The sequence below is a fragment of the Indicator indicator genome, chromosome 16 (genome assembly GCF_027791375.1).
Source record: "Indicator indicator isolate 239-I01 chromosome 16, UM_Iind_1.1, whole genome shotgun sequence".
Taxonomy (NCBI): domain Eukaryota; kingdom Metazoa; phylum Chordata; class Aves; order Piciformes; family Indicatoridae; genus Indicator; species Indicator indicator.
This window is the reverse complement of record NC_072025.1, coordinates 15,466,607-15,491,691: the sequence shown is the minus strand read 5'-3', so window position 1 is coordinate 15,491,691 and position 25,085 is coordinate 15,466,607. Positions and strand designations below refer to the sequence as shown.

The 25,085-nt window shown below is 44.1% G+C and overlaps 2 protein-coding genes across 2 annotated transcripts in view; one reads left to right on the top strand and one right to left on the bottom strand.

The window, feature by feature from the left end:
- Window positions 1-3,341: 3,341 nt before the first annotated feature.
- Window positions 3,342-24,642, bottom strand: AAGAB (alpha and gamma adaptin binding protein). The gene is made up of 10 exons (XM_054388142.1): window positions 24,570-24,642; window positions 17,082-17,272; window positions 16,032-16,128; window positions 14,733-14,822; window positions 12,359-12,442; window positions 6,498-6,580; window positions 5,484-5,577; window positions 4,508-4,612; window positions 3,969-4,018; window positions 3,342-3,449 (listed from the first exon to the last, which is right to left on the bottom strand). The coding sequence occupies exons 1-10, from the start codon at window positions 24,640-24,642 to the stop codon at window positions 3,372-3,374; spliced, it is 945 nt and encodes a 314-aa protein (XP_054244117.1). The 3' UTR covers window positions 3,342-3,371.
- IQCH (IQ motif containing H) overlaps window positions 24,641-25,085 on the top strand; it is a 75,408-nt gene continuing 74,963 nt past the window's right edge. The window contains exon 1 of the mRNA XM_054387739.1: window positions 24,641-24,958. Coding sequence (XP_054243714.1) covers window positions 24,641-24,958 — 318 coding nt within the window. The remainder of the gene's footprint in view (window positions 24,959-25,085) is intronic.

Genomic DNA, 25,085 nt, shown 5'->3' with positions numbered 1-25,085 from the left:
TTGAACACCTCCAGGGATGGTGACTCCACCACCTCCCTGGGCAGCCTGTTCCAATGCCTGACCACTCTTCTTTCTTCTTGCAGGAAAGAAACTGTTCCTAATCTCCAACCTAAACTTCCCCTCATCCATTTTCAGGACTCTTCCTCTCATTCTGTCACCTGATACAAGGGAGAACCACAGAATACCAGGTTGGAAGGGACCCCACAGGGACACTGAAGAGACCAAAGCACTACTGGAGTGACCCCTTTTTGTTTGAGATCCATGTTATTGGTGTTTGGATGCCAGAAACATTTTCTCCTTTTAATAATTAATTGAACACAACATTTCTGTAGCCTTTAGTTGGAAGTTCATTAGCAAACAGTGGCACACTTGTTTGTCAGTTTAATTTTACACCCAATTTATTTCTAATGACCTAACAATTAGTTGAATCACAAAAAAGCCACAAACTGAAGTGGCTGCAGAGAAAGAGAGGATTTGGCTTCAAATTCTCTGTGGACTGATGATCAGAGGGCTGGAGCATAATCAGAGCAGCTCCCTTATGGGGACAGGCTGGGAGAGTAGGGGCTCTTCAGCCTGGGAGAAGAGAAGGCTCCAGGCAGACCTTAGAGCAGCCTTCCAGTGCCTCAAGGGGGCTACAGGAGAGCTGGGGAGGGACTTTTTACAAGAGCTTGTGGTGACAGGATGAGGAGCAATGGATTGAAGCTGGAAGAGGGGAGATTTAGACTGGAGATGAGGAAGAAATTCTTTACAGCAAGGGCAGTGAGACCCTGGAACAGGTTGCCCGAGGAGGTTGGGGATGCCCCTCCATGGAGCTGGTCAAGGCCAGTTTAGATGAGGCCTTGAGCAACCTGGGCTAGTGGGAGGTGTCCCTGCCCATGGCACAGGGATTGGAACTAGATGGTCCTTAAGGTCCCTTCCAACCAAACCATTCTGTGATTCTATGAATTGTGTCTTAAAATCCCTCTCTGCCTAGATGTTCAGGACCCTCTTTATCTAGGAGAAGCTATTACATCTAGCCCCAGTGCCTCACCTTAACTGCAGAGTGGTTCAGCACTGGAGTCCCAGTACCAGGGAAAGCAAACACCATCAAAGCTGTTAACAGGGATTTAAAGCCAAGGTGAGGATTCTTTGTTCTGCCAAACAATGCTGTGGGATACAGAGAGGAACTGAGCAAAAGACACAACAACCTTCAGGTTTGCTGTTCCAGTAGTTCCCCTTTTTATTCATTGTGGTCACATCTATTTTGTAAAGAAATTCTGGAGCCACAAACAAAGACTCTGCAGAAAAAAACCCCAAACAACAACCCACAGAACAAAACCCAAGCTGCCAGCAAGGTAAACCTGATTTTAAAATTACAATATTCATTAAGATCATTAAAACTATTTCCCAAATTCCAGCATGTTGGAAGGGATCTCTGGAGACCATCCAGTCCTACCTCCCTGCTAAAGGAGGGCACCCACAGCAGCTTGCCCGGGATCACAATGGCCAGGTGGGTTTGCAATCTCTCCAAGAGGAGACTCAAAAACCTCCCTGGGCAGCCTGGTCCACCACCCACCTCACTCCAACGTCTTTTCAGGGAGCTCTAGAGGCTTCTGTTCTCTTTCTTAAAGGTTGAAACTGATCCACTGACTGTATCTGGTGGTTGACTGCAGTAGAAGAGGTGACAGGGTGGCATTTCTCTCTTTCCCTCTCCACCTCTGCCTGCTGCCTTCTTTTTCTCACTACCTTGATGTTTAGACTCTCCAATGGATCTACAGCTGTGTGCCTGCATAAATGACAACACATTACAGCTGAGGACAAAGGAATTTTTTTCTGACTCTTGATATAGTGAAGCAGCAATTTGAGACTTGTACTCTGGTGCCTTGGAATGAACCTACAGGAGCACCAGTCTGTAATAAATCATAGAATCATAGAGTTGTTTAGGTTGGAAGAGACATTTAAGATCCTCAAGTCCAGCCATTAGCCCAGCACTGCCAGATTACCACCAAACCACCTCCCTCAGCACCGTATCTCCACAGCTTTGGAAGTCCTCCAGGGATGGAGATTGCAACACCGCCCTGGGCAGCCTGAGACAGGCCTTGACAATCCTTCTGGGGAAGAAACTGTTCCTCATGTCCAACCTAAACCTCCCCTGGTGTAACTTGTCCTGCTGCTTGTTTGATGGGGGAAGATACTGACCCCCACCTGGCTCCAACCTCCTTTTGGGGAGTTGTAGGGAGCCAGGTGCTCTCCTCTCAGCCTCCTTTTCTCCAGGCTGAACAACCCCAAGTCCCTCAGCTGCTCCTAACAAGACTTGTGCTCTAGACCCATCACCAGCTTCCTTGCCATTCTCTGGACCCACTCCAGCCCCTCAATGTCCTTCTTGTAGTGAGGGGCCCAAAACTGAACCCAGCGATTCGAGGTGTGTGGCCTCACCAGTGCTGAGTACAGGAGGACAATCACTGTTCTGTTCTGCTGGCCACACCAATCCTGATCCAAGCCAGGATGCTGCTGGTTTTCTTGGCCAACTGGGCACACATTGGCTCATGTTCTGCTGGCTGAATCCATCAGTGTGGGGTTTTTGAGATCACAGCTTTTGTCTTTCGGCCTTTAGGACGTCATTGACCAGCAGAAGGTCTGTGCATTCTGCAGCCCTTGGAGGCCAAGCACTGCAGGGCTGGGCATGGAACTTCACCCCTGGAAGGAACAGCAGCCAAAATCTCTCTTGCATTTAATCCCAAATTTAGTTTCTAATGGAAATGCAGGGAGTGTGGCACAACACCTGGCTTTCTAGAGGAGCACAGAGACACACACACAAACAGAATTCAAAGCCTGTGGGCCACTTTTAATAGCTTTGGCACTGGGCAGGATCCACCTTGCAGCCCTGGCAGAGCATCCCACAGCAGGGCACAGTTCAGCAACTCTTCCTTTGTGGCTGTTAGAAATCTGGTTTGTTTGAGCTGGGAATTCAGCTCTGTAGCTACAAAATCCCATCAGACAGGCCTGCATCTGAAATGTGGAGCTGAGAACGAAGTAGTCACTTAACAACCACCAGCCATATGTTGAGAGCTAACTGGTAGTCAATTTGTTTATTTAAACTCCAACAAGGAAACAATAAAAATGTTCATTTGAAAAAAAAAAAAGGTAAACTAATTATTATTATTTCCTCTCCCTGCATGCACCACCTTCCAAAACCCTCTGAGAGAGAATAAATGAAGAGTCAGAGCCACTCGAACCATTAGGAGGTGTGGAATGTGTTACTTAGTTACAGTGATGTGGCGAATCCTTTAACCAAAGAAAGCAACTAAAGCTAAATGGGGCTTCTCACAATCAACACTCACTGCAGGGAAAGATCTCTTGCAGCACTGCTCTGATGCCTGCAGCTACAGAGCTCAGTTTTCTTCATCCGAGGAGAGACCTTCGATTTCATCTCTGTCCCCGCCGATGGCCATCCAGAATGCTTTGGCCACCTAATGATGGGGAAAAAAAGGTAGGAAAGGGAGAAAAATTCCTCTCATATGACTGAAAGCTTTGTCTCTACCACCCATGAACCCCAGAAACTGAGCAGCAGCTACATCTAGGAGCCATGATTCTAGGGGCAGTGGTGATCCTCTCTGAAGGTAAGACATTTCACCACCATGGAGGGAATAATTTAGATTGAAGGCAGGTGTGTGGTACAAAACTGGTGTTAATTAAGGCATAATTAAATTTTCCTTGAGATCAAGGCTTTTCCATGACTGAAGTGGAAGCTGGCTTAAACCCTGGGTGACTGCAGGGGAATTCTAAAAGGGGAAGATTTTTTTCTGGTGTTTCAAACTCCCAGGTTTGTTCTTCGTCTCTTGGGAGACACGAGACAGCCTTCCCTTGGACTGTGTAGTTTGTTCTTGCTGCTCCTAACAGAGGAGCTCTGTGAGAGACGTAACTGAAGCTCAGAAAGGAAAAATCCCATTTTTAAGCATTTCAGAAGTCACTCAATTTCAAAACCTCACCTTTTCTGCATGTAGTTTCCTTTGTTCGTGAGGCAATGTGGCAGCTTTATCTGTGGAAAAGAAGAGGACTTAGGCTGGCAACCTCAGGAGGGAGCAGGGAGAGAAATGCCTGTTGCAGCTGGGTTTTTTTTTTTTGGAGGGGGGACTACCAAGAAATTAAAGATCATGAAAAAGGAATCTTGTTTAGTAAAAGCAGTTCCCAAACCATAGCAAGGTGATCTTTCTGAGCACAGCAGATTTCATCTCAAACAGATTAACATAATTGCAGAGACAAAAGAGGGGGGGAAAAAGTCTTGGTTTAGGTTTTCTGGAACACTGAAGCATTGGTTCAGGGTGGATAAATCCAGTGTGACAGCAGCCAGCCAAGCAACCTCTACTGCTTTCAAGAGCCCTTGCAAGGTGAAGGGCAAATTAATGAAAAGATCAACCTGAATGAGAATAGGAATTTGAAGCAGCTTCTCAACTCACACACGGGTTTCATGCCTTTGAGGGGTTAGAAGAGGTGGCAGAGCTCAGTGTGTCTCTCCCTAGCACCTTACCTTTCATTTCCTTCAGCTTTGTAAAGAGCCTTTCAAAGTTCTCCAGGTCGCCGTCTCTCGTGGTGAGGTTGGCTAACTCCTGAATGTCTGTATCTAACGTGGGGTCTGAAAGAAAGGCAGAGAGGTTGCTTGCAGGTGAATGAGTCTGTTCTGGCAGCAGATGGAAAAGCTGTTCTGATCCAAAGGGGTGCTGACTGACAGCCAGCTGAAGATGAGCCAGCATGTGCCAAGGTGGCCAAGAAAACCAAAAGCATCCCAGCTCCTGTGAGGAACAGTGTGACCAGCAGGATGTGTGAGGTGATTGTTCCCCTGTACTGGGCACTGGTGAGACTGCACCTTGAGTCCTGGGTTCAGTTTTGGGCCTCCCACTGCAAGAAGGACATTGAGGTGTTGGAGCATGTCCAGAGAAAGGCAACAAAGCTGGTGAAAGGTCTAGAGCACAAGTCTTGTGAGGAGTGGTGGCTCTGGCCAATGCATTTTTGCCACAATTTTCACTAAGAAGTTGGTGGCTTCTCTCTTACAAGGAGAGGCTGAGAGACCTGGAGCTGTTTACCCTGGAGAAAAGCAGTCTGAGAGGGGATCTTCTCAATAGCTAAAGGATGAAAGGCAAGAGGATGGGGCCAGACTCTTCTCAGTGGTGTCCTGTAATCAGACATGGGGTAACAGGCACAAACTGGAACTCAGGAGGCTCTGTCTGAACAGAAGGAGAAACTTCTTTTCTGTGAGGGTGCTGGAGCTCTGGAGCAGGCTGCCCAGAGAGGTTGTGGAGTCTCCCTTGGAGAGATTCTAACCCCACCTGGACACTGTGATCCTGGTCAGCCTGCTGTGGGTGTCCCTGCTTTAGCACGGAGGGTTGGACTGGATGACCTCCAGAGGCCCCTCCCAACCCCCACCATGCTGGGGTCCTGGGACTCAGGGCCCAGCCCAGCCAGGGGTGCCTGCTCCAACACACCTGCCAAGCAGAGACAGAGCTTACCCTCCATGCTGTCAGTCTGTAGGCCGTTGGTGCTCGCTCCATCTTCTCTGCTGTCTAACTGGGACTCTTCTCCATCTGCTGAGGTCGGATTGGACTGTTAGGAAACAAACAGATATTAGAGTATCCAACAATGCACACAAAAAGAATTGTCAGCAAACCAGGTGCTTCCTGCTTTGAGTTCAGAGACTTACACTGAGTGTAAAACCTGTACCATGGGTATTGTGAGAAGCCACTTTTGTCACCTTGTGCACAGGTATCTCATGAAGGTTTTCTCTAATGGCTTTGTTGTTGGTTTTTAACTAACACTGTCAAGTGATAGGGTTTGCTTTGCACAAAATACTGCTCTGGGATGTTAATCATAGAATGGTTTAGCTTGGAAGAGGACTTAAAGATCACCTAGTTCCACACCCCCCCACCATAAGCAGAGCAAACAATATCTTGTATGGAGCTTTTAATCATCTTTCCTTGGCTCCAGTGAGTTGTCTGGGGTAAAACATCTACAGAGTGTGGAAGTCAGTGTCATCAACACCCAACTCTATGCACACAACTGGACATCTCCAAGTAAAATTATGACACCCGAGGCAATGTCCTGTAAAGCAGCAGGTGACAGGTCCTAGGAACAACTGTCTCAGGAGGACTTGTAAGAAAAATGCAGGTAATTTTTCAGATTCCAGAAATATTTCCTTTAAAATACCTTACAACAGCCTGTGGTTCATAGAATCATTTAGGCTGGAAAAGACCTTTCAGATCTTCAAGTCCAACCATTAACCCAACACTACCAAGTCCACCACTAAACCCCCAGCACCACATCTATACAGCTCTTAAATCCCTCCAGGGATGATGATTCAACCACTTCTCTGGGCAGCATGTTCCAGGGCTTATGAATGAAGCATCTCTTGAGAAAGGAGTTAGAAAATCCTCACCCTCACCACCACCCCCCCACCAAGCGTGACAAGAAGAAAGAGCAACACAAGAAACACCATGAGCAAACAAGAAATAGGAATTACTGTTTACTTCTGTGTCTTGGTTTTCTTCTGACCCAATGCTACAGTTTGCACCTGCTAAGGAACTGAGCAGACCAAAGCCCTGGGTCCTGTCTGGAAACAAAACAAACAGCTGTTAGTTTGACAGAACATGCAAGGTTATCACAAAGAGAAGGTATCTGAGCAGATGGGACAGAGAAGGTTTTAGGGAAGGCACACAGCACCCTGGGTCAGTGCATGTGGAAACAGATTTTAAGTAGAACTTTTTCACCTTCCCTAAGTTGTTTGGGTTTTGGGTTTTTTTTTTCAACTGCATTAGCAACATTTCCTGCTAAATATTACCACCAGAGAGGAGATGTGTAAACCAGGAGAGGTGTGAGCTCTTTTTTTTTTTTTTTTTTTTTTCTTATTTGAAGAAATCTGTTAGGATTTGGTCTGGCCAATGTCTTCTGATGCCAACCAAGTCAGGTCTCAAAACACAGAAGCAGCATTTGCTGTTAGTGACATTCTCTGGACCAGCTTTCACCATCCATGGGAAGCAGCAACAAGTTTGTGGTTAGAGACAGGAAATGCAACAAGTGCCTTTGCTGGTGCATGTATCATCTAAACAGGTTGAGAGCTACAGCAATGCCAAAGGCCACTTCTAAATGACTAAGAATTCATGGAAGGACACAGCCACATCAAATCCAATGTTTCTCCATGCCACAAGGTGATTTGAGCTTTCCACACCTGCTGACCTGCTGTGTGGATTTCCAGGAGATTTTAAAATCTAACCTAAAACTCCAAGCTTAAACTAAACAAGCATAGATTCAGAGATCCATGGAATGGTTTGGGCTGGAAGGGACCTTAAGGATCATCTAGTTCCAACCCCCTCTACCATGGGCAGGGACACCTTCCACTAGACCAGGCTTCTCAAGGCCTAATCCAACCTGGCTTTGAATGCTTCCAGGGAGGGGGCAACCACAGCTTCTCTGGGCAACCCACTGCAGTGTCTCACCACCCTCACCTCCTATTATCATCTAAGACGACAGATGCAGGACAGCATTTCTAAATTAAACTAATTGTATTGTTAAACCTTTCTTTTCAACAAATGCATGCATTATAGGTGCTACTGTGAGGTGGGTTTCTTTTTTTTTTCAAGGCCATGTTTTCAGCTGGCCTTGCATCAAGCAGTAAATATCTACAGCTACACAAGGGACTCAGAGGAGATTTTTTCCTGAAGCTTTTAGCATCTGAGTCAATTGCAAAAGAAATAACCTGAAGTTATTGTATTACAAATAGTCAGGAAACAATGGCTTGTGCCAGCAGAAAGATTAAGGTTACTTTTGAAAAAAATAAATGTGGTTTAAATTAATCTGACCCTAATGACTAAGCTCCAGACTCAACTGCTGAGGTGATGTCATTCTTATGCACTGGCCAAACTGCCTTGCCATTTATACAAAATTTCACACTGAGGAGTTGAAGGTGTAACTAAAACCATCAGCTCTCTAGAAAACATGTAAACACATCTCCATTACCAAGATCTCACTTCCTGTGCAATAATCCTCACTCTGCACTCAGGCTAATGTGTGTCCTGCCCCTGTCCTCCTTTCCCCTTGTGCTCCCCATCCCTCAGCAGGTATTTGCCACCACTGGCTCTGTTTTACACAGTTTTACTGCTTTTACAGATCACTCACCAAAGGTTTGGGAAGAAATGAATCAGAATTGCCTTTCAAATGTTCAGTTGAGAGATGGGAAAGCCTGTGAAGTCTGCCAGCTAAATTAACAGGCAGCTGAGTGATAGGAGATGGGGACTCACAACCCAAACTGAATTTAGCTTCTCCAAGTTTCAGCAGGCTGAGCAAAGAGCTGTCTTTAGAGAAACTGTAAAGAGGGATGTTTAGCCAATTTCTGAGTCATCTGAAGCCAGATTGGACATTGCAGTCCAGAATGTACTTGAGAGAGAACATTCCCACACTGGCAGAGGGGTGGATGGAGTGACCTAATCATGTACCTCTTTCATATCTATGCTTAGAGTTCATCCTGTACAGAAAAATGACCATGACTCCATCCCCACCACCACCACATACACATAACCTCAGCCAGCCTAATTACAAGTCTCAATTAAGAAAGAACTGGACTCTTCAGCAGGGATCTCTGCAGAGCAGCTGTTTGTTTCTGGATCCATGGTTAGGGAGGTGGCAGATGTAACACTTGGTTGCAGGCACACCCTGAAAAAAAGCCTTCCTATAAACTCTTTTTTTATTGGATGTGAAAGTAATTTCAACTTCTGGGTGCAATTCAGGAAGTGGGTGATGCCTTACCAAGTGTTCTTACAGTGTCAAAGCCAAAAATGATCTCACTCAACTCATTGTAATAGTTGGTGGCTCCATCAGGATGAATTCTATAGAGTTGCACAAGTATCACTCATCAATAGTTGTGGAGCTCAAGTAGGCTGTGCTCTGGACACAGCTTCCAGATTCATTTATGCTCTTTTCACAGTAAAATGGTTTCCACTCTATCTACTGTTCCTTCATCCTTTGTCTCTAACTGACACATGGTGATCCTGACTTCCATACAACTGGAATTAGTAAATCAAAAATTCATTATTTGCTTAAACAGTCCCCTTACATCAGGTTAATGTTTTGGAGAGAGAGCCTGGTGAGACCCCACCTGCAGTGCTGGGTCCAGCTCTGGAGTCCTCAGCAGAAGGAGGACATAAACCTGTTGGAGTGGGTCCAGACAAAAATGATCTGATGGCTGGAAGCCATCTACTGTGAGGACAGGCTGAGAGAGTTGGGATTGTTCAGCCTGAAGAAGACTCCAAGAGATCTTCCTGTGGCCTTTCAGGACTTACAGGGGCCAAAAATAAAGCTGGGGATTGGCATACTGCTAAAGCAGGGCCTGTTGTGGCAGCACAAGGGACAATGGTTTAAACTAAAAGAGGGAAATTCAGATTAGACAGAGGGAAGAAATGTTTTATACTGAGAGTGCTAAGACCCTGGCACAGGTTGCTTAGAAAGGTGGGAAATGCCCCACCCCTGGAACCATTCCAGGTCAGGGTGTGTGGAGCTCTAAGCAACCTGCTCTAATTACAAATGTCCCTGGTGACTGCAGGGGGCCGAACTAGATGACCCTTAAAGGTCCTTTCTGGCCCAGAACATTCTGTGATTCTGATGAGTGGATCCATCTGAGGCAACCAGCTTCAGCTGGGATCACTGAAGCCCCTATTAAAGCAGGAAATTAGGCAAGCAGCATTCTTTAGAGAGCACTGAGTTGCTTCACTTCTCACCTCCTTGGTTCACTGGCTTTGCTCTTGAAGGAATCAAGAACAGCAGCAGTGCACTACCTTTGTAGAGGAGAAAGATGTTGGCAGTTGGTGCTCCCCCACACAAGGGGAAGCAACCCATCTGATTCTCAGCCTGAAGAGAGTTGTGAGGCCTTGGAGAACCAACAGCTTTAAACCATCTCCCAAAGGGGATTTGTCCTTTAGAGACTCCCAGGTAAGACTGCTTGTTGCTCTTTTAGTAGAGGTAGTCCTGCTTTATTTACTCACAAAGCAGGTGGTATTACTTCATGTAAAAACGTTTCTAATTCAACTATGATGCCTGTTTGTGTGTACTGTTGTCAGAATGAACGTATTTAACAGAGGAAAAAAGTCAAAAGGTCAATTTTCTTGATAGGTGTGTGGAAAAAAGAACCACTTCACAGCTTAAGAAGTATTGGAGTTTAAGATACACCACCTTAAAATAACATGGGTTTAATGCTTGTGCTTGGCAAAAGCCATTCCTGCTCTGTCTGTAAACTTCAGTTCTTATACAAACAGCTGAAGGAAGGCAAGGCTGTAACACTGGCTTTTTAGATGACTACACCTGACAGTGCTCTAAATATTTATTACCACACAAATCTCTTGTGTTGTATGAGAAGTCTTCACATGAAGTATGACTGTGTGGTTTCTGTAAGAGTAGTCACAGGGAATTCAGCGTAAAAGCTCAACTCTGATTTATGTGGCAGCCAGTTTGCAGGATCAGGAGGAAGCTGAAAACAAAAGATATGTTACAGGTTGTAAAAAGGTTTATTTTAAGTGAAATGAGCTCAACCATTTCCCTTTGAAAGGCACAGTCAGGTGGTGGCAACTTCCAAATATAGCTCACTTCCTGAGGGGTCTGTAGCAACTGTGCCTCAGTGCTGTGTAGTTTCTGCACGGGGGAGATGGAAAGTCTGGATTTTCAAGGAGTCTGACCTTTACAGAACACACTAATGATGCAGAGGAATTTCCCACATGAAGAGCTGAACATCTGACTAAATTCTGCTCTTCTGTAACATGGCAGCTGTCAAATGCAGGAAACAGGCTGGTACAAAAGTGTGCTGTAGCACCAGTGAGAGAACTTCACACCATCTCAAACAGCCACCTATTGCTCTGCAGTGGTTGCATTAAGTTAGAACCCACCTTAACCTCGCTCTGATGTGGTGTGAGGGATACTGAAAAGGCTAAACTAAAAAGAAGTAGATGATTATTGATTTAGTATTCCTCACCCTAGTTCTACTGAGTCCCAGGAACCATCTTGCAGTTACAGGCACCAGCAGAAGCCTCTGAGCAGTTGAAATCCTTACACAGTTAAGGCATGGGAAGGAAGAAGCCACAAAGTGGAAAATTGTGTTATCAGGGAGCAGGCACTAGAAGGCTGCTAGTGGGATGAGACCTTGAGACAAGCAATGTAAAGCTAAGCTCTTCACAGGGGGTTCATTTCCCCACATTTCCTGCACCAGCCTGTGTAATTAGGTAATTAAAGGTTTTCAGGTGAGTGAAAGCATCTGCATTCACTGGCTGACCACAGAATTTCCTTCTCTAAGGAGTCTAACCCTAAAGTGACACTTCCCAAATTCTAACTCTACCAGGTAATCAAATATCTGCAGAACATTCTCTGGGCATGCCTCTTTTGGGCCCTATTTTCAAAAAATGCTGTTTTTTATTCCATGGGCTCAGGTGGGGGTTTCTGTAGGGAAGAGAGTCCTCAGAGCAAGGCACTTAGTATCACAGAATCATGGAATTGGTTTTGTTGGAAAAGACCTTCAAGGTCATTGAGTCCAACCATTCTCTAACCCTACTGAGTCTGGTGCTCAATCACGTCCCTCAGCACATCTCTGCATCTTTTAAACACCTCCAGAGATGGGGATTCAAACACTGCCATGGGGAATCTGTCCCAGGGTTTGAGAACTCTTTCAGTGAAGAAGTTTTTTCTAATGTCCATCCTAAGCCTCTCTGGTGCAACTTGAGGCCATTTCCTCTATTGCTTGTTAATTGGGAGACCAACACCCACCTTACTACAACCTCCTTTCAGGGAGTTGTAGAAAATGTGAAGGTCTCTCCTCAGCATGTCCTTCAACACACATTTGAAATCACTTCTTTGCCAAATCTCATCTCCACACCTCCTGTTTTCATGCCTGTTTCAATTGTTTGTTTTTTTTTTTTTTCCAGAAGAACTGTAACAAATTTGGTATTTAGCACTCAGCTCCACACTAAACCATGGAGCATTTTTAGACCAAGGTGCTAACGACCAGCTGCTTGCTGCTAGAGTTTGGTGGAACAAGCTTTCATTTTTCACTGGAACTTGGAGAGTTCATGGAATGTTTAACTCAAGTAATTGGGAGGGAGCAAGTTAAAGTACAGAGGGAACAGGAATACATCTCACCTGTTGCCTAAGTTTGTGCATCAAGAAACACCAAAAGCAATACCTGAAGCCCTACCATTGCATGTAAAAAGTTGAAGGGTGATCCAATTCTCAGCATACTGGTACTACTGGTAGTAGGCAGCACTGTAGCAGCTCAGTTTACATTTTAGCTAAAAACAAAAAAAAGCCCCTCTAGGCCTTGCATTTTCCAGAAGTCATGCAAGAGAGACCTGTTACATACCACTCTTCATGACAACGTTGGACCACACGTTGGCATTCAAGGCTTGTACGATTCGTTTCACTCCAGTGGACTCTGGAAAATCATCTAAACCAAAAGACAAAGATGTTTTACACCTAACAATTGGACACAAAATCATTATTACATACCTGAAAGTAAGAAGGTGTGCACCTGAATGCCTGCCCCATCTTCTAGCAATGGACAGAAATGATTTCTTGTGTTAGGAGACAGACTCCTCACCTTTGCTTCATGAGAAGCCAAGCAACTCTCACTGCCTCATTTGTGGTCTAGGTTTCCAGGTGAATTTTGTAGCCTTTAGTAGAGGTCTACATTCTGAATGGGGTTTTGCTAAATATTTAGCCCAACGTTGTTAAACAATATACAATTAAGTTTAGCAGGAATAGACAATTTTTAAGTTTCTTTTCAACTCAAGGCACCTTTTACCCCGAGATGTTTGAGAATGCTGCATGGCACAGAAGCAGATGTTAGAATTGCTTTTCCCTCCTTTATAAAGCAAATAACTTCAAAAAAACTACTTAAAAATGGTGGGAGACTTGTTAAAAATGAAAATGCTTGTGTAAAGCTATCTCCACAGCACCTAACTCCAAATGTGTTCAAGTAATCATGTGAATGATAGTAACCTGGGAGACTAGGGAAAGCATTGTTTAGACTTCAACTTATTGACTGAATAGATCTGACACCACTTTGTATAAAAGTCAGTTTTCCCATTTCCTTGGTTTAGTCAGCTTCCCATGTTTGTGCAGGTCTCATGAAGCAACAGGGGAAGAAAAAAAAAAACATCTTTGGATACAAAGATGCGATTGCTTAAAAGTCAAACTTTTGGGATGACTCAGGTGTGGCAATTGAAATTGCTCTTAAAAATTAACTTAAAGCTGTCTGTAACCCCTCAGAGCAAGTATTTTGCCTTCTGCAACACTGCTGTTTGGTTTTGTATCAGAGTTGTTATCAAGAGTCTCAGTTTAGAGTTCCTGTCCTCACTTCACAAACAACCGACTGTGTTGTCACAGTAAAAGCTCCATTTCATCTGTGATGAGCTGCCAAAAATGTCATTTTTAAACAGATACTGGCCCAGTATATTTACTGCATCTATTTTATCTTTGGCAAGCAATTCGTACAGCATGCTTACAGGGTAGGTGTGTTACTCACTGCATGTATTTCCTCCTCTGCATGAATCACAGTGAATTAACCATGTTAAAAGTCCAGGAGAAAGCACAGATCTTAATACTGCAGAGATTAACATCCTGACTTATTCCCATTATAGCTTGTTGTAAATAGCTTGTTGCTTACAAAAATTATTCAATAGGTAAGAAAAAACCCAACACAATGTTACTAAATTTCCTTTTGTTACTAAATGCTCCCTCAAAGCACTTTGTAAGAAAACTTTAGTCTAAGACAACTTTATTCTAAGCCTAACTTCTGTTTTTTCTAGTTTATTAAAAACGTGTCCCTCCTGCCCTAAAGTGCCAAAATCAAATGCATCTTTAAAGACATGGAGGAAGGGGATTCTCAGCTACTCAAGACAGCTTTAATCTAGGCCTTTAAAGGGAGCAAGGGGGAGGAATCTGAGCTCTAGTTTAGATGACCTTCAGATTAAATTCTTTTTGGTGACAGCTATGTACTTGGGGAACCTGAAACAATGCTAATTCCACTCAAGCCTGGAAATGGAGTCAGTTTTCTCATTTTGGCTTTATAGAGGTGAGATGTAAACACTTTTGCATCACTGAAAGGAGGAGATAAGACTGATGCTGATAAGGCTGTCAGGAAGTGCATAGTCACTTTTCAAGAGTGGAACATCACACAGCATGCTTCTGACTTGGGTTTTTTCAAGTTATAAACATATGGTCAGCCAGTGATTTTGAAACTGGTTTATTTCCTGTGTAACACTGAGTGCTATTCTAAAGTGTTTTCAACAATCTCCCCTTCTCAGCCTATCATGTCACTGTTTGCACAATGTCTATTTTCTCTTGGGAGGTACAATACCTTTTAAAGTCATCTTGAAGACAAAGAATTTCCCTGCCTTGTGCACCTCTCTAGTCCTGTAGATTTATTTCCAAAGTGGAATATAAATGTTTCCATCTATCAGTACAGTTCTAGGACTAGTGCCAGAAAAGGAGCAGATATTATTTTAATGTAGGTGCTACATAAACAGCAGCTGTATTTGGGAGGAGACAAATGGAATTTTTGGAGGAAATAACCTCCTCCTCCTGACCTTTTCATGGCTGAGCCTCACCAAGTGGGAGCATTCCATGTTGTAATCATGTAGCACATAAACGAAGTTATGCCCTTTGCAATTGTTTAGAAGATATTTTAGTGTGCTTTTTCATTCTGAAAATGCAAACAGAAGTGGCACTCCTACCATCTTCATCAGGCAGCTCCTCAGGGTTAAGTTCCACCAGTTCAAAGCCATGTTTGATGCACCATTCTTGAGCTTTCTGTCTGTTAACACCTGAAGTTGGCAAACAAAAATGCACATTAAACATCTGAGAGCAACATCAGCAGCTGAGCCTTTAGCTACATTTAATTCCCTCAAAGTTGTTTATTCTGGACTGTATACAGTAGCTGCTGTGGGTCTTCTATTCACTTTGAATTTCATTGTAAATAGTTCAAAATTAAACTTCTTTTGAATTTTTTTCAAGTACCACAAAACCAAATAACTTTGCAGTGGGTATTCAAAGGGAAATATCAGTAAAGTGCCACAGTGAATGAAGACTTCTCTTAACTCTAGGTTTGCACCTCAATTAAGTTAGAGGCATATCTGTATCTTACAGCCTGCTGATGTTGCATGTTCTACTCCAGAACCAAAGCAAGCACCTGTATTTAATGTCCAAATGGTCCAAAAAGTTGAATGTACTTTCCACTGTAGTCAGGCAACCATCAGTCATCCTCATCCTCCTCCAGAGAGGATCATGCACACCCAGTAACATGAATAGCTTGTTAGTTACCTTGCAGTGCCTGCTGGTGTACTGGGAATCATGGAATCACAGACTGGGGTGGGTTGGAAGGGACCTTTTAAGGTCATCTAGTCCAACCTTCTAGCAGGGACATCTGCAACTAGAGCAGGTTACTCAGAGCTCCAGACAACCTGACCTGCAATGGGTCCAGGGATGGGGCATCTATCACCTTTTTGGGCAAGCCAGAGTCTCACTAACCTCAAGGTAAAAAAATTCTTCCTTGTAGCTAGTCTACATCTCCCCTTTTTTTTAGTTTAAAACCACCATCTCTTCTCCTATTGCATCAAGCCTTGATAAAACATCTGTCAGTATCCTTCTTCTTGGCCTAAGCACTGAAAGGCCATCAGAAGGTCCCTCTGGAGCCTCCTCTTCTCCAGGCTGAGCAACCCTAACTCTCTCAGCCTGTCCTCAAGAGGGCTTCCAGCCCTCTCATCATTGCTATAGCCTGCTCTGGCCCCCTTCCAACACACTTATGTCTTTGTGCTGAGAATGGGAAACAGAGTTCATTTTAAGCAAGCATGTCAAATTCTGATTCAGTTCTAACCACAACTAGCTTAAGACTTCTGTTCCTGGTCATGAGAGTAACCTGGCTCTTCTCAACCAAGTCTCACAGATGTTTTGAGAAAACTGTGTCAACTAGAAAAGTAAATTATTATGCAAGGTTAGTAACTCTTAAGTCCATTTAGAACTTTTGGATTTCATACCGTTTTCAGAAACTCTGTTACAAACCAGGATCATGACTTCTGGTAACCACTCTTCTGTCAGGGGAAGCCATTCAGAGACACTATCAAGTCCAGATTTCTAAAGGGGAGGAGAAAAAAATTCTTTGGAACACTGATCCTCAGATACTTCAGTTTAAAAACTATTTTAAAATAAATACTACTTTTTGAAGTAAGGAAATGTGCTAGGCTGCAGATCAGGTATGTTTTTAGGACCCTTGTGTTCTGATCAGAAGCTGATTTATACACAGCTTCCTTCAGTTCTTGACTTACCTTACAGATGAGTTAACCCTACTGCCTTGGACATGCCCCCAACCCCTTCCATGTTTAATCATGCAATCCTTGTGTAGATCAGGAAAGACTTTCACTGAGTATTACGTGCTTAAAATTAAATACTCCTGTATCTTGTGTGTTTAACATGCAGCTACTCCATCTTCAACACCAAAGTGGATGTTATGGGGGATGGGAACTACTCCTATTGCTATAGTTTATTCTGAGACAGCCCTTAGGTGTCTGTTTAAAAGTATCTTTGCAGAAGGTGGGGTAGGAACCTTTTCCCCATCTGTGGTGAAAACCAGTTCCTTATTTAGCAGATTTTTTTTTTTTTGGGGGGGGGGGGGTGGATCTCAGAATCATTCTGGCTCTTGCTGCAGCACTGTTTTCACTGCTGCTTACTTAGTAGAAACAATTTAGAGTAAAATTGTAGCACTGAATCTTGTGTTTACTCCCTCATTCTTGGCTATCCTAAAGCAGCCTTTCTGAACTAGCATCAGCTAGGAGGTGGTGGGCTGGAGGAGGATTTGCCTAATTTAGTGGTATATTTGCATCCTCAAAAGCTCTTTTTCCAGATGGATATAATAGTAAAAGGGAAGGAGACTTGTTAGAGGGCAGAACTTAACACTGATTTACTGATAATAAGTAGAACAAGCTGAAAAGGAAAGGATGGCAGAAGATGAAGAGAATATTTGTGGTTACCACTGTGATAAGGCAACTACATGATACAGATAAAGCAATGTAATGAAGCAGAAGTCTTACTGCTGTGCTGTCGAAGTACACAACGAATGCTTGCACAGATTCAGCAATATCTGCAGTAACATGAAACGTGTTGGGTACTACACACAGATGAATGTCTGCTGAGTAGTATTTATTGTCTATTGTCCAGGGATAAAAATTCACTCTTCCACTTGCAACTGCACCTACAGTGAGATCATCTCTTCCTGTGATACCTGCATGGAAGAAAATTGAGATAAATGACAAAGCCAGCATCAAGAAAATAATTTGTCTAGAGAAGCTTGGTACAATGCCAGGACACAGCCACCTCACTGTATTAAACCAGGAGATATTTAAGATCTTGTTAACAATTCCAACTTGATTAGTTACTCTGTCATAGGGTTTATTATTCAGCTTTCAAAAGAGTTTAGTTTCTGGCTTTCAAAATAAAAAACAGTACAGAAGGCTCTCCAGAAAACAAGCCATGGAAATGCCTTTGGAAGTGTTAGCCTCAAATCATTACCAGGGTGCATGGAGAGAATACCCAAACTTTCTTACAGCAGAAACAAACCTCGTGTGCTCATTTAGATGTAAAGAACTACTTGACTGTGAACAAAACCTGAAGGTAACTAATGAGAAAATAAACCAAGTTACTACAATTTGGTTGCAATTTCCATTAAATTCCATGTAGGAGGTCAACAACTAAACTCCAAGGCAGTGCTTTGATAATTAATGTTAAACACTGCCCTTCATGTGCTGGTAGCAACCATCACCAGGCACTCTCATGGTGTGACAGCCACCTGGTGGACTTGAATGATAGCTGGCAGCAGAGCATTCCATCTATACCTCACTGCAAAGGGCAGACTGTCTTGTTCAAGTTGGACAAACTCAGGATGATTTAAAGCCTCTTAGTTTTATACAAAGCTGACTAAGTGGTTTGTGGCCTCAAGCTGTGCCAAGGGAAGTTCAGGATGGATCTTTCAAAAATTTCTTCCCAGAAAGGGTTCTCAGGCACTGGAACTGGCTGCCCAGGGAGGTGGTGGAGTCACCATTCTGGGAGGGATTTAAAAGATGTGTGGATGTGGTGCTTAGGGACATGATTTAGTGGCAGCAGCAGTAGTGGTGGGATTGTGTGTTCTAGGCAAGCAGTTGGACTTGCTGATCTGAAAGGTCTCTTCCAACCTTAACAGGCTTATGACTATGGTCTAAAATTTCCTTAGGCATCAGAAAAGTTAAAAACAAAGAAATAAGTCTGTATGTTTTCAAAGATCTTAAAGGTCGTATTTTGAAGGTAAGACCAGGCTGTCCAGAGAGGTTGTGGAGTTTCCTGCTATGAAGAGATTTCAAACCTGGGTAACCTGCTGTGGGTAAACCCCTGGTTGGATTGGATGATCTCCAGAGGTCCCTTCCAACCCCCATCATGCTGGGATTCTGTGACTATACTAAAGTGCCAATTACTACTATAGTAGGAGCTTTCTTTCAAATGGATATTAGGGCAAATGGAAGTAGCTTTCACTTAGGATATAGTGGGATGAAATTCCAGCAATGGTAAGCCAAAGGGAGGAAAACATGGTGAGGAAAAGTCAGCTCAAAAGTCAGAACAGTGAAGTCAGCCACTCTAGCAAGAATATAAAAGGAAAACTTCTTATCAAGATTTAAAAAAGCTGATATAAAAGAACTTTCACATTTGCTTTGATTTTTTTTTTTTCTTCTTTACAAAAGAATTCATGGACAAATTTAGGCCTCAAAGTACTGCTAGAAGAATGAGGACATGTCCTGTTTCCTATTACATGTTACTTGTTCCTGTACTTAAAGCAGTTACCTTTCATTCCATTGTGATCTGTTGACCCCTAATTCATCACAGAATGGTAGGGGTTGGAAGGGAGGTCCCTTCCCTGGAGATCAAGTCCAAAGAGGATTTTACCAATCCCCTGTGAAATTTCTCTCCCAGTAAAAATGGACATTGCATGCTAAAGGCTGCAAGGAGCTTTCTGAAAGGATTCAGACTTGCTGTGTCTCAGCCTGAATGTTGTGGGGTTGTAACAAAGTACTGCAAACCAGCCTATTACTCATGGCAGGAGTAATGCAGTTTGGGTGTCTTGTGAGTAGCTCTCTTCTACAAAAGTCACTTAAATCCATTAGGTTTTGGCTTTTGGAGTAAACAAGCAGAGACTACAAAAGAAATACAGGCTGCAACTCAAACATGTTGGAACTAGTTTTAAGGATTACATTTGCCACTTCCGAATTCCAGAAATTTCTTTCCAAGACAGCCTGTATTTGAATTGTAAAAAACTAACTCCAGCCAGAACAGTTTCATATCTAATTTAGAGAATATTCAGCAGAATAAACCTCACTGGTTTTATTTGGAGGGAGAATAAACTTCTAGAAAATTAACGTGGCAAAAGGAGGTGGTTTGTTAAAGTTATCTCTAGTGAGTTACTCATTTTTCATTTTGAACTCCCCAGTCATTGAAAGTGTCAGTGGTTTGCCATCCAAAGAGCTTGGAAAACCAACTGAGTCACTCTGACCACAACAGTAGGCAGACCTACTGGGCTGACTTAATTAGCTGGTCTTTTCATGGAGCACCCATGGCTTGTTTGGATAACAGCAATGCAAACAACCTCCAAATGCATCACCATTTCAGAACTCAACACACGCATGGAAAGTTCATGCCACAGAGGAACGTTGCTTAGTGTCGTTCAAAAACATGATGTGGAGTTCTAGGTCCTCTAAGAAATGCTGCAGCTACTAAAGCTGGGTGCTTGTTTTACCAAAAATAACTTCTTACAATCTTATCTAACTGAGAAATGCTAATGAACGCATCATGTATTTCCATGTCTCTCACTTGTGTAAAACCACAGAAAGGCTTAGGTTGGAAGGGACCTCAAAGATCATCTACTCCAACTTCACAGGGACACCTCAACTAGACTTGGATGTTCAAGGCCTCATACAACCTGGCCTTGAACACCCCCAAGGAGGAAGCATCCACAGCCTCCCTGGGCAACCTATTCCAGAGTCTCACCAACCTTGTACTGACGAACTTCTTCCTAAGATCCAGACTAAACCTATTCTCCCTCAGCTTAAAACCATTCCCTCTTGTGCTACTGCTAGGCACCCTTATGAAAAGCCCCTCTCCAGCCTTCCTGTAGGATCCCTTCAGGTATTTGGAAGGCAGCTATATGAGGTCCCACAGGGGTCTTCTCCAGGCTGAACAACCGCAGCTCCCTCAGCCCATCCTCATAGCAGAGGTGTTCTCCAGCCCTCAGATCATCTTTGTGGCCCTCCTCTGACCTGGCTCCAACAGCTCTGTGTCCTCCTTAAGTGGATACCAGAACTGGATGCAGTATTTGAGGTGGGGTCTCACAAGAGCAGAGTGAAGGGGAAGAATCCCCCTCTTGACCTGCTGGCCACACTCCTCTTGGTGCAGCCTGGGATATGATTTACCGTCTGGTCTGCATGAGTGCACTGCTACTTTAGAGCAGTAGAAGCTCCTTCATCTGCCGTCAATTATTTGAGGCTAAGGGCCAAACAGACTCTAAGCCATCTCCAGTACCATCCTCAGGTCATTACTTCTTGCACACACTGGCACTATTCACTTCTGCACCCTCCAAAGCCCCTGGACTGACACCCACCCACAACAAGATTGCCACATTTGTTGGACAACTGCCTTCATCCACTTTATCCCAGTTTATGTCTCACTTTACCTGTCCTTTGTAAGAAAACCATTTAAGAACACAACAGGTGCTGACATGAGATCAGTTCATGGCTCAGTCCAGTAGCTGAAGGTGACTAGTGTCAGTTAGCTCTAAGAAGGGCAATGAAGCTGGTGAAGGATCTGGAGAACAGGTCCTGCAAGGAGCAGCTGAGAAACCTGGAGCTGTTCAGCCCTGAGAAAAGGAGGCTGAGGGGGGGACCTTCTGGCTCTCTACAACTACCTGAAAGGAGGTTGGAGCCAGGAAATTGGATTGGTATCTTCTCCCAAGGAAAAAGTGATAGGATAAGGGGTGCCTCAGGTTGCACCAGGGGAGGTTTAGGTTGGACAGTAGAAGAAACTTCTTCACTGAAAGGGTTCTCAAACCCTGAAACAGGCTGCCCAGGGAGGTGGTTGAATCCCAATCCCTGGAGGTGTTTGAAAGATGCAGAAATGTGGTGCTGAGGGATGTGGTTTAGCACCAGACATGGCAGAGCTAGAGAACATTTGGAGTCAATCTTAAAGGTCTTTTCCAACCAAAATGATTCCATGATTCTGAGAACTTCCAAACTTCTGTGAAATCTGTTCAGGAAAAAAATGTTGGTTTACTTCCAGTCAGGAGCTTCTTTTTCAGCAAATGTCTTAAATTGTTTTCTTCTTTATTCAAAAATAGCTATAATTCTAATAAATTGGACAGAACTATGACCATTACTTTTGGAAATTAATTTCAGCTATTTATGTAAATATTTGGTCATTTTACTGATTTGGATTGATGCTATGATTCTAGACTTGTGGACTTTTAATTTCAGGAGCCTGCATGTACAAAAGGTAAATTAATGGCTCAGATGACGAGGAAGAGGAAGACATAGAATCTGTGTCCTCTGTGTAACATAGAGGCATTTTAAGTATTCTGTAATGAGAAAGGCAGCAAATACTTTTCAAAAAGAACTGGAGCCTAGAAATAACTTTTCAGAAACCAGCTGAAAGAATCAAAGAATCAGATGTAGATCTCTTGCTGCTCGCAACAGTGTTTCCTGCTCTCTCTTATACCCAACTGATATTTAAACATTTCTCATGTTAATAGTCAGATTTTTTTCAGAATCACTACAGCTCCTCTTTGCAGATTTTCCACAAGGATTAAGCTTGTGATCATAGAATGGTCTGGGTTGGAAGCGATCTCCAAAGGTAATCTAGTCCAACCCTCTCTGCAGTAAGCAGGGGCATCCTCAACTAGATCAGGTTGCCCAGAGCACAGATTGAATATGTGCTCTAAGAACATAATAATTCACTCTACTACAATGCTCTAAAGGCTCAACCTGCTCTTAGTGGGTAGGTACAGCAAGTAGTTCTCACATTCTGGGCCTTGAGAGCCACCTGGTGGAATACACCATAAAAAAAAAAATTCTCCTGCAAATCACAGAGTAAAAACTCAGAAATCTGCTGTGAGAGGAGGAGGGAAGGGGTAAATTGACAAAGAGAAAAATACATTACATCAGGCAGTACCTCCCTGTTAAACTAAACCAGTCTTATTTTCTGTTTTGTGGTCAATTTATTTAAGGAGAATCAATCTTACTCTACTCTGTGCTTTTTAAAAAGCTTTGGTTTGCCACACTATCTAATGAAATAGGTATTCAGGGTGTCCCACAGAAAGCTGAAAGAATAAAAATATCTAGCAACTGCACCACAAATCTTTTCATCCTCAAGCCATTTCCTACTTATCAGGATGAAAACACTGGGAAAAGGCCTTGTTAGTAGCCTGGAAAATTTGGGTAGGAGCAGGAGAAACGGAGTTTTGTACACCTAAAAACAAACACTGAGCAGCTTCTTATAAACCAGGCATTTTTTCCACATGAGCTTTGTTTCAGGGTTTTGTTACGGACTCAAAACTCAACTGCTTATGGATCCTACCAGCCAACACAGTATTTAACACATTTAACCACACGTTGTATCTCAAACACTCTACTGCCTGAGAGGTGCTAATATAATGTTCTCAGTATTGAGCTAAACCATTATCAAGTAACACCCTTTATCTGCTGTGACATTTCATGTTGTAAAAATTCAAGTTGTAGAACACCAGCATTTTGTTTCAACCCACCAGAACCCTTCTGTCCAGCCCACTCTACCCAGCCACAGCTGCCTAGTCCTTATTACAGAGTGTTAGGGGATTGGAAGGGACTTCAAAAGACCATCCAGTCCAACTGCCCCTGACAGAGCAGGATAATCTAGAATGAGTAGGTCATACAAGAATAAAAAATAAGTAACAGCCAACAATAACATTGCTTAGGATGGAATCCTTAAATAACTCTATCAACCCAGTTGCTTTGACAGAGTAGCCATCGACTGCACACTTGGAACTGATCTTTGTTTCAAAATGTGGTTTAAGGAGAGGGAGAGAACCAGTTCCTAGAGGCAGCCTTCTGTTTTATGAGGTCCTAAGTAAAATTTTACTCAAACAGCTGAAAACAAATCTGGGGAGGTTGCTAAGTTATCCATCTCAGTACACACATCGAACTGTTCATGATGGTTCCTTAAAAAGCAAGCTATAACAGCAAAACCACCAAGAGCTAAGCAGCTTCTTTCTGGAATTATTAAAAATTCCACCCACATTTTTCTCTGCTATTAGGTCTTGTTCTCATGTTCCTTTTTTCAACCCATAGAAAGTATAACTGGGTTCCAAGAAAGCCACTTCCTATAGAATGAGTTCTATGTATTGATCTGATTCTACAGAATCATTTTGGTTGGAAACACCTTTAAGGTCATTGAGTCCAACCATTCTCTAACTCTACCAAGGCTGGTGCCAAACCATGTCCTTCAGCACCACATCTCTGTGTCTTTGAAACACCTCCAGGGATGGGAATTCCACCACCTCCCTGGGGAGCTTGTCTCAGTGTTTGATAGGGAGTAAACATAACCTACAATCCTGGGAACTGCAGAAAGAAAGAATTGATATTTTTTTTAGCTTTCTCTTTTGTGCTTGGGACAACAAATGGTCTAACTCATTAATGATTTCTCTAAGGACTTTTTCCAAACTAAACCATTTTATGAAAGCAAGCCTCAGTAAAGCAAGAGCTTAAATCTACCAAAAATTTCAGAAATTCTATCACCCTAGTCTGTTCACTTAACATGTGAAAAGATGAACACAGAGGGCCAGTATTTAGTCTTTCATTTTTCTCTTGCTTACAGTCCTGAGACACTCTGGTTGCTCTACTGTCCCACTCTTGTTCTAGGGGCCACCTGGGTCACTGACATGTCCCAGTGAAATGATCATTTCTGCATTCTGAATGACTAGAATGGCCAGCAGCCAACCTTATGGGCTTATGAAATCTGTTTATTATTATTATTTGTTCTCATAGGAATTATTTCTATTCGGTCTCAAGGCAATTCTTGTGTTGTTTGAGTTTTGTTTTTTTTTTTTTTCCATCCATGTATAACTTAAGACAATTTAATCGCACAGAAGGCATGGCAAGTAGCTAGGGTAACAAAGCATTTTGATGTGAGGTCTTTTCCGACCAAAACGATTCTCTGTGAGGCTTCCTTTTATTCCGGTGGGTTGCGGTGGTGACCTCGCCTGCTCCTCGGTGTCAGAGGACACAACACACAACCCGCTGCTCTGCACTTTTTCTCTTAAACAGCTCGTTTCCTTACAGCATTAAGGAAGCCCCTGGCACCTTCCTCAAGGGCAGATGGTTAAAGCCCGCAGGCCCAGGGGCTGGCAGGGGGCTGGGTGGCCGCTGTGGGGTCGCTGTGTGACGGGCGACAGCCACCTCTGAGGGCCCAGGCTGGGGCTGAGGCGCTGCCAGGCCGAGGCCTGCAGTTGCGGGGACCCGGCGGCAAGGACTCACGTTTGACGACCTCCTCGGCCGCGAAGCCGGCGGCGCAGCTGGTCACCAGCGCGAAGGGCCCCGCCGCCGCCATGGCGCCTGCCGCCGCCTCGCCCCTTCCGGCCCCGCCGCTACCACCCACTCGGCTGCGGCGGAGGGGAGGCGGTGAACGGGCGAGGCCTTCCCGGGAGGGGAGGAGCGAGGCGGGCGGCGGGCTCGGCTCCTGTTGGCGAGCCGTCCCCCTCATGGCAGGACGGATGGTGCCGTCCGGCCAGTGCGTCCCGTTGCTACGGGTGAGGGCGGCAGCTGCCATGGCCGGCGGCGTGAAGCCGGGGCAGGAGCCAGGAGCTGGCCCGGGGCAGGTGCGTTCGGATAGTGCCCTGAACCGGCCCCGTTCTTCTCTGGCAGCCGTAGGGATGAGCCCCCGCGGGATTCCTCCTCCCCTGGGAGCTGCCTTGCGCTGAGGCTGAGGGCGCGGGTGGGCTCAGCCCCAGCCCGGGGAGAGTGGCTGATGAATTTGGGATAAGTACTTGGATT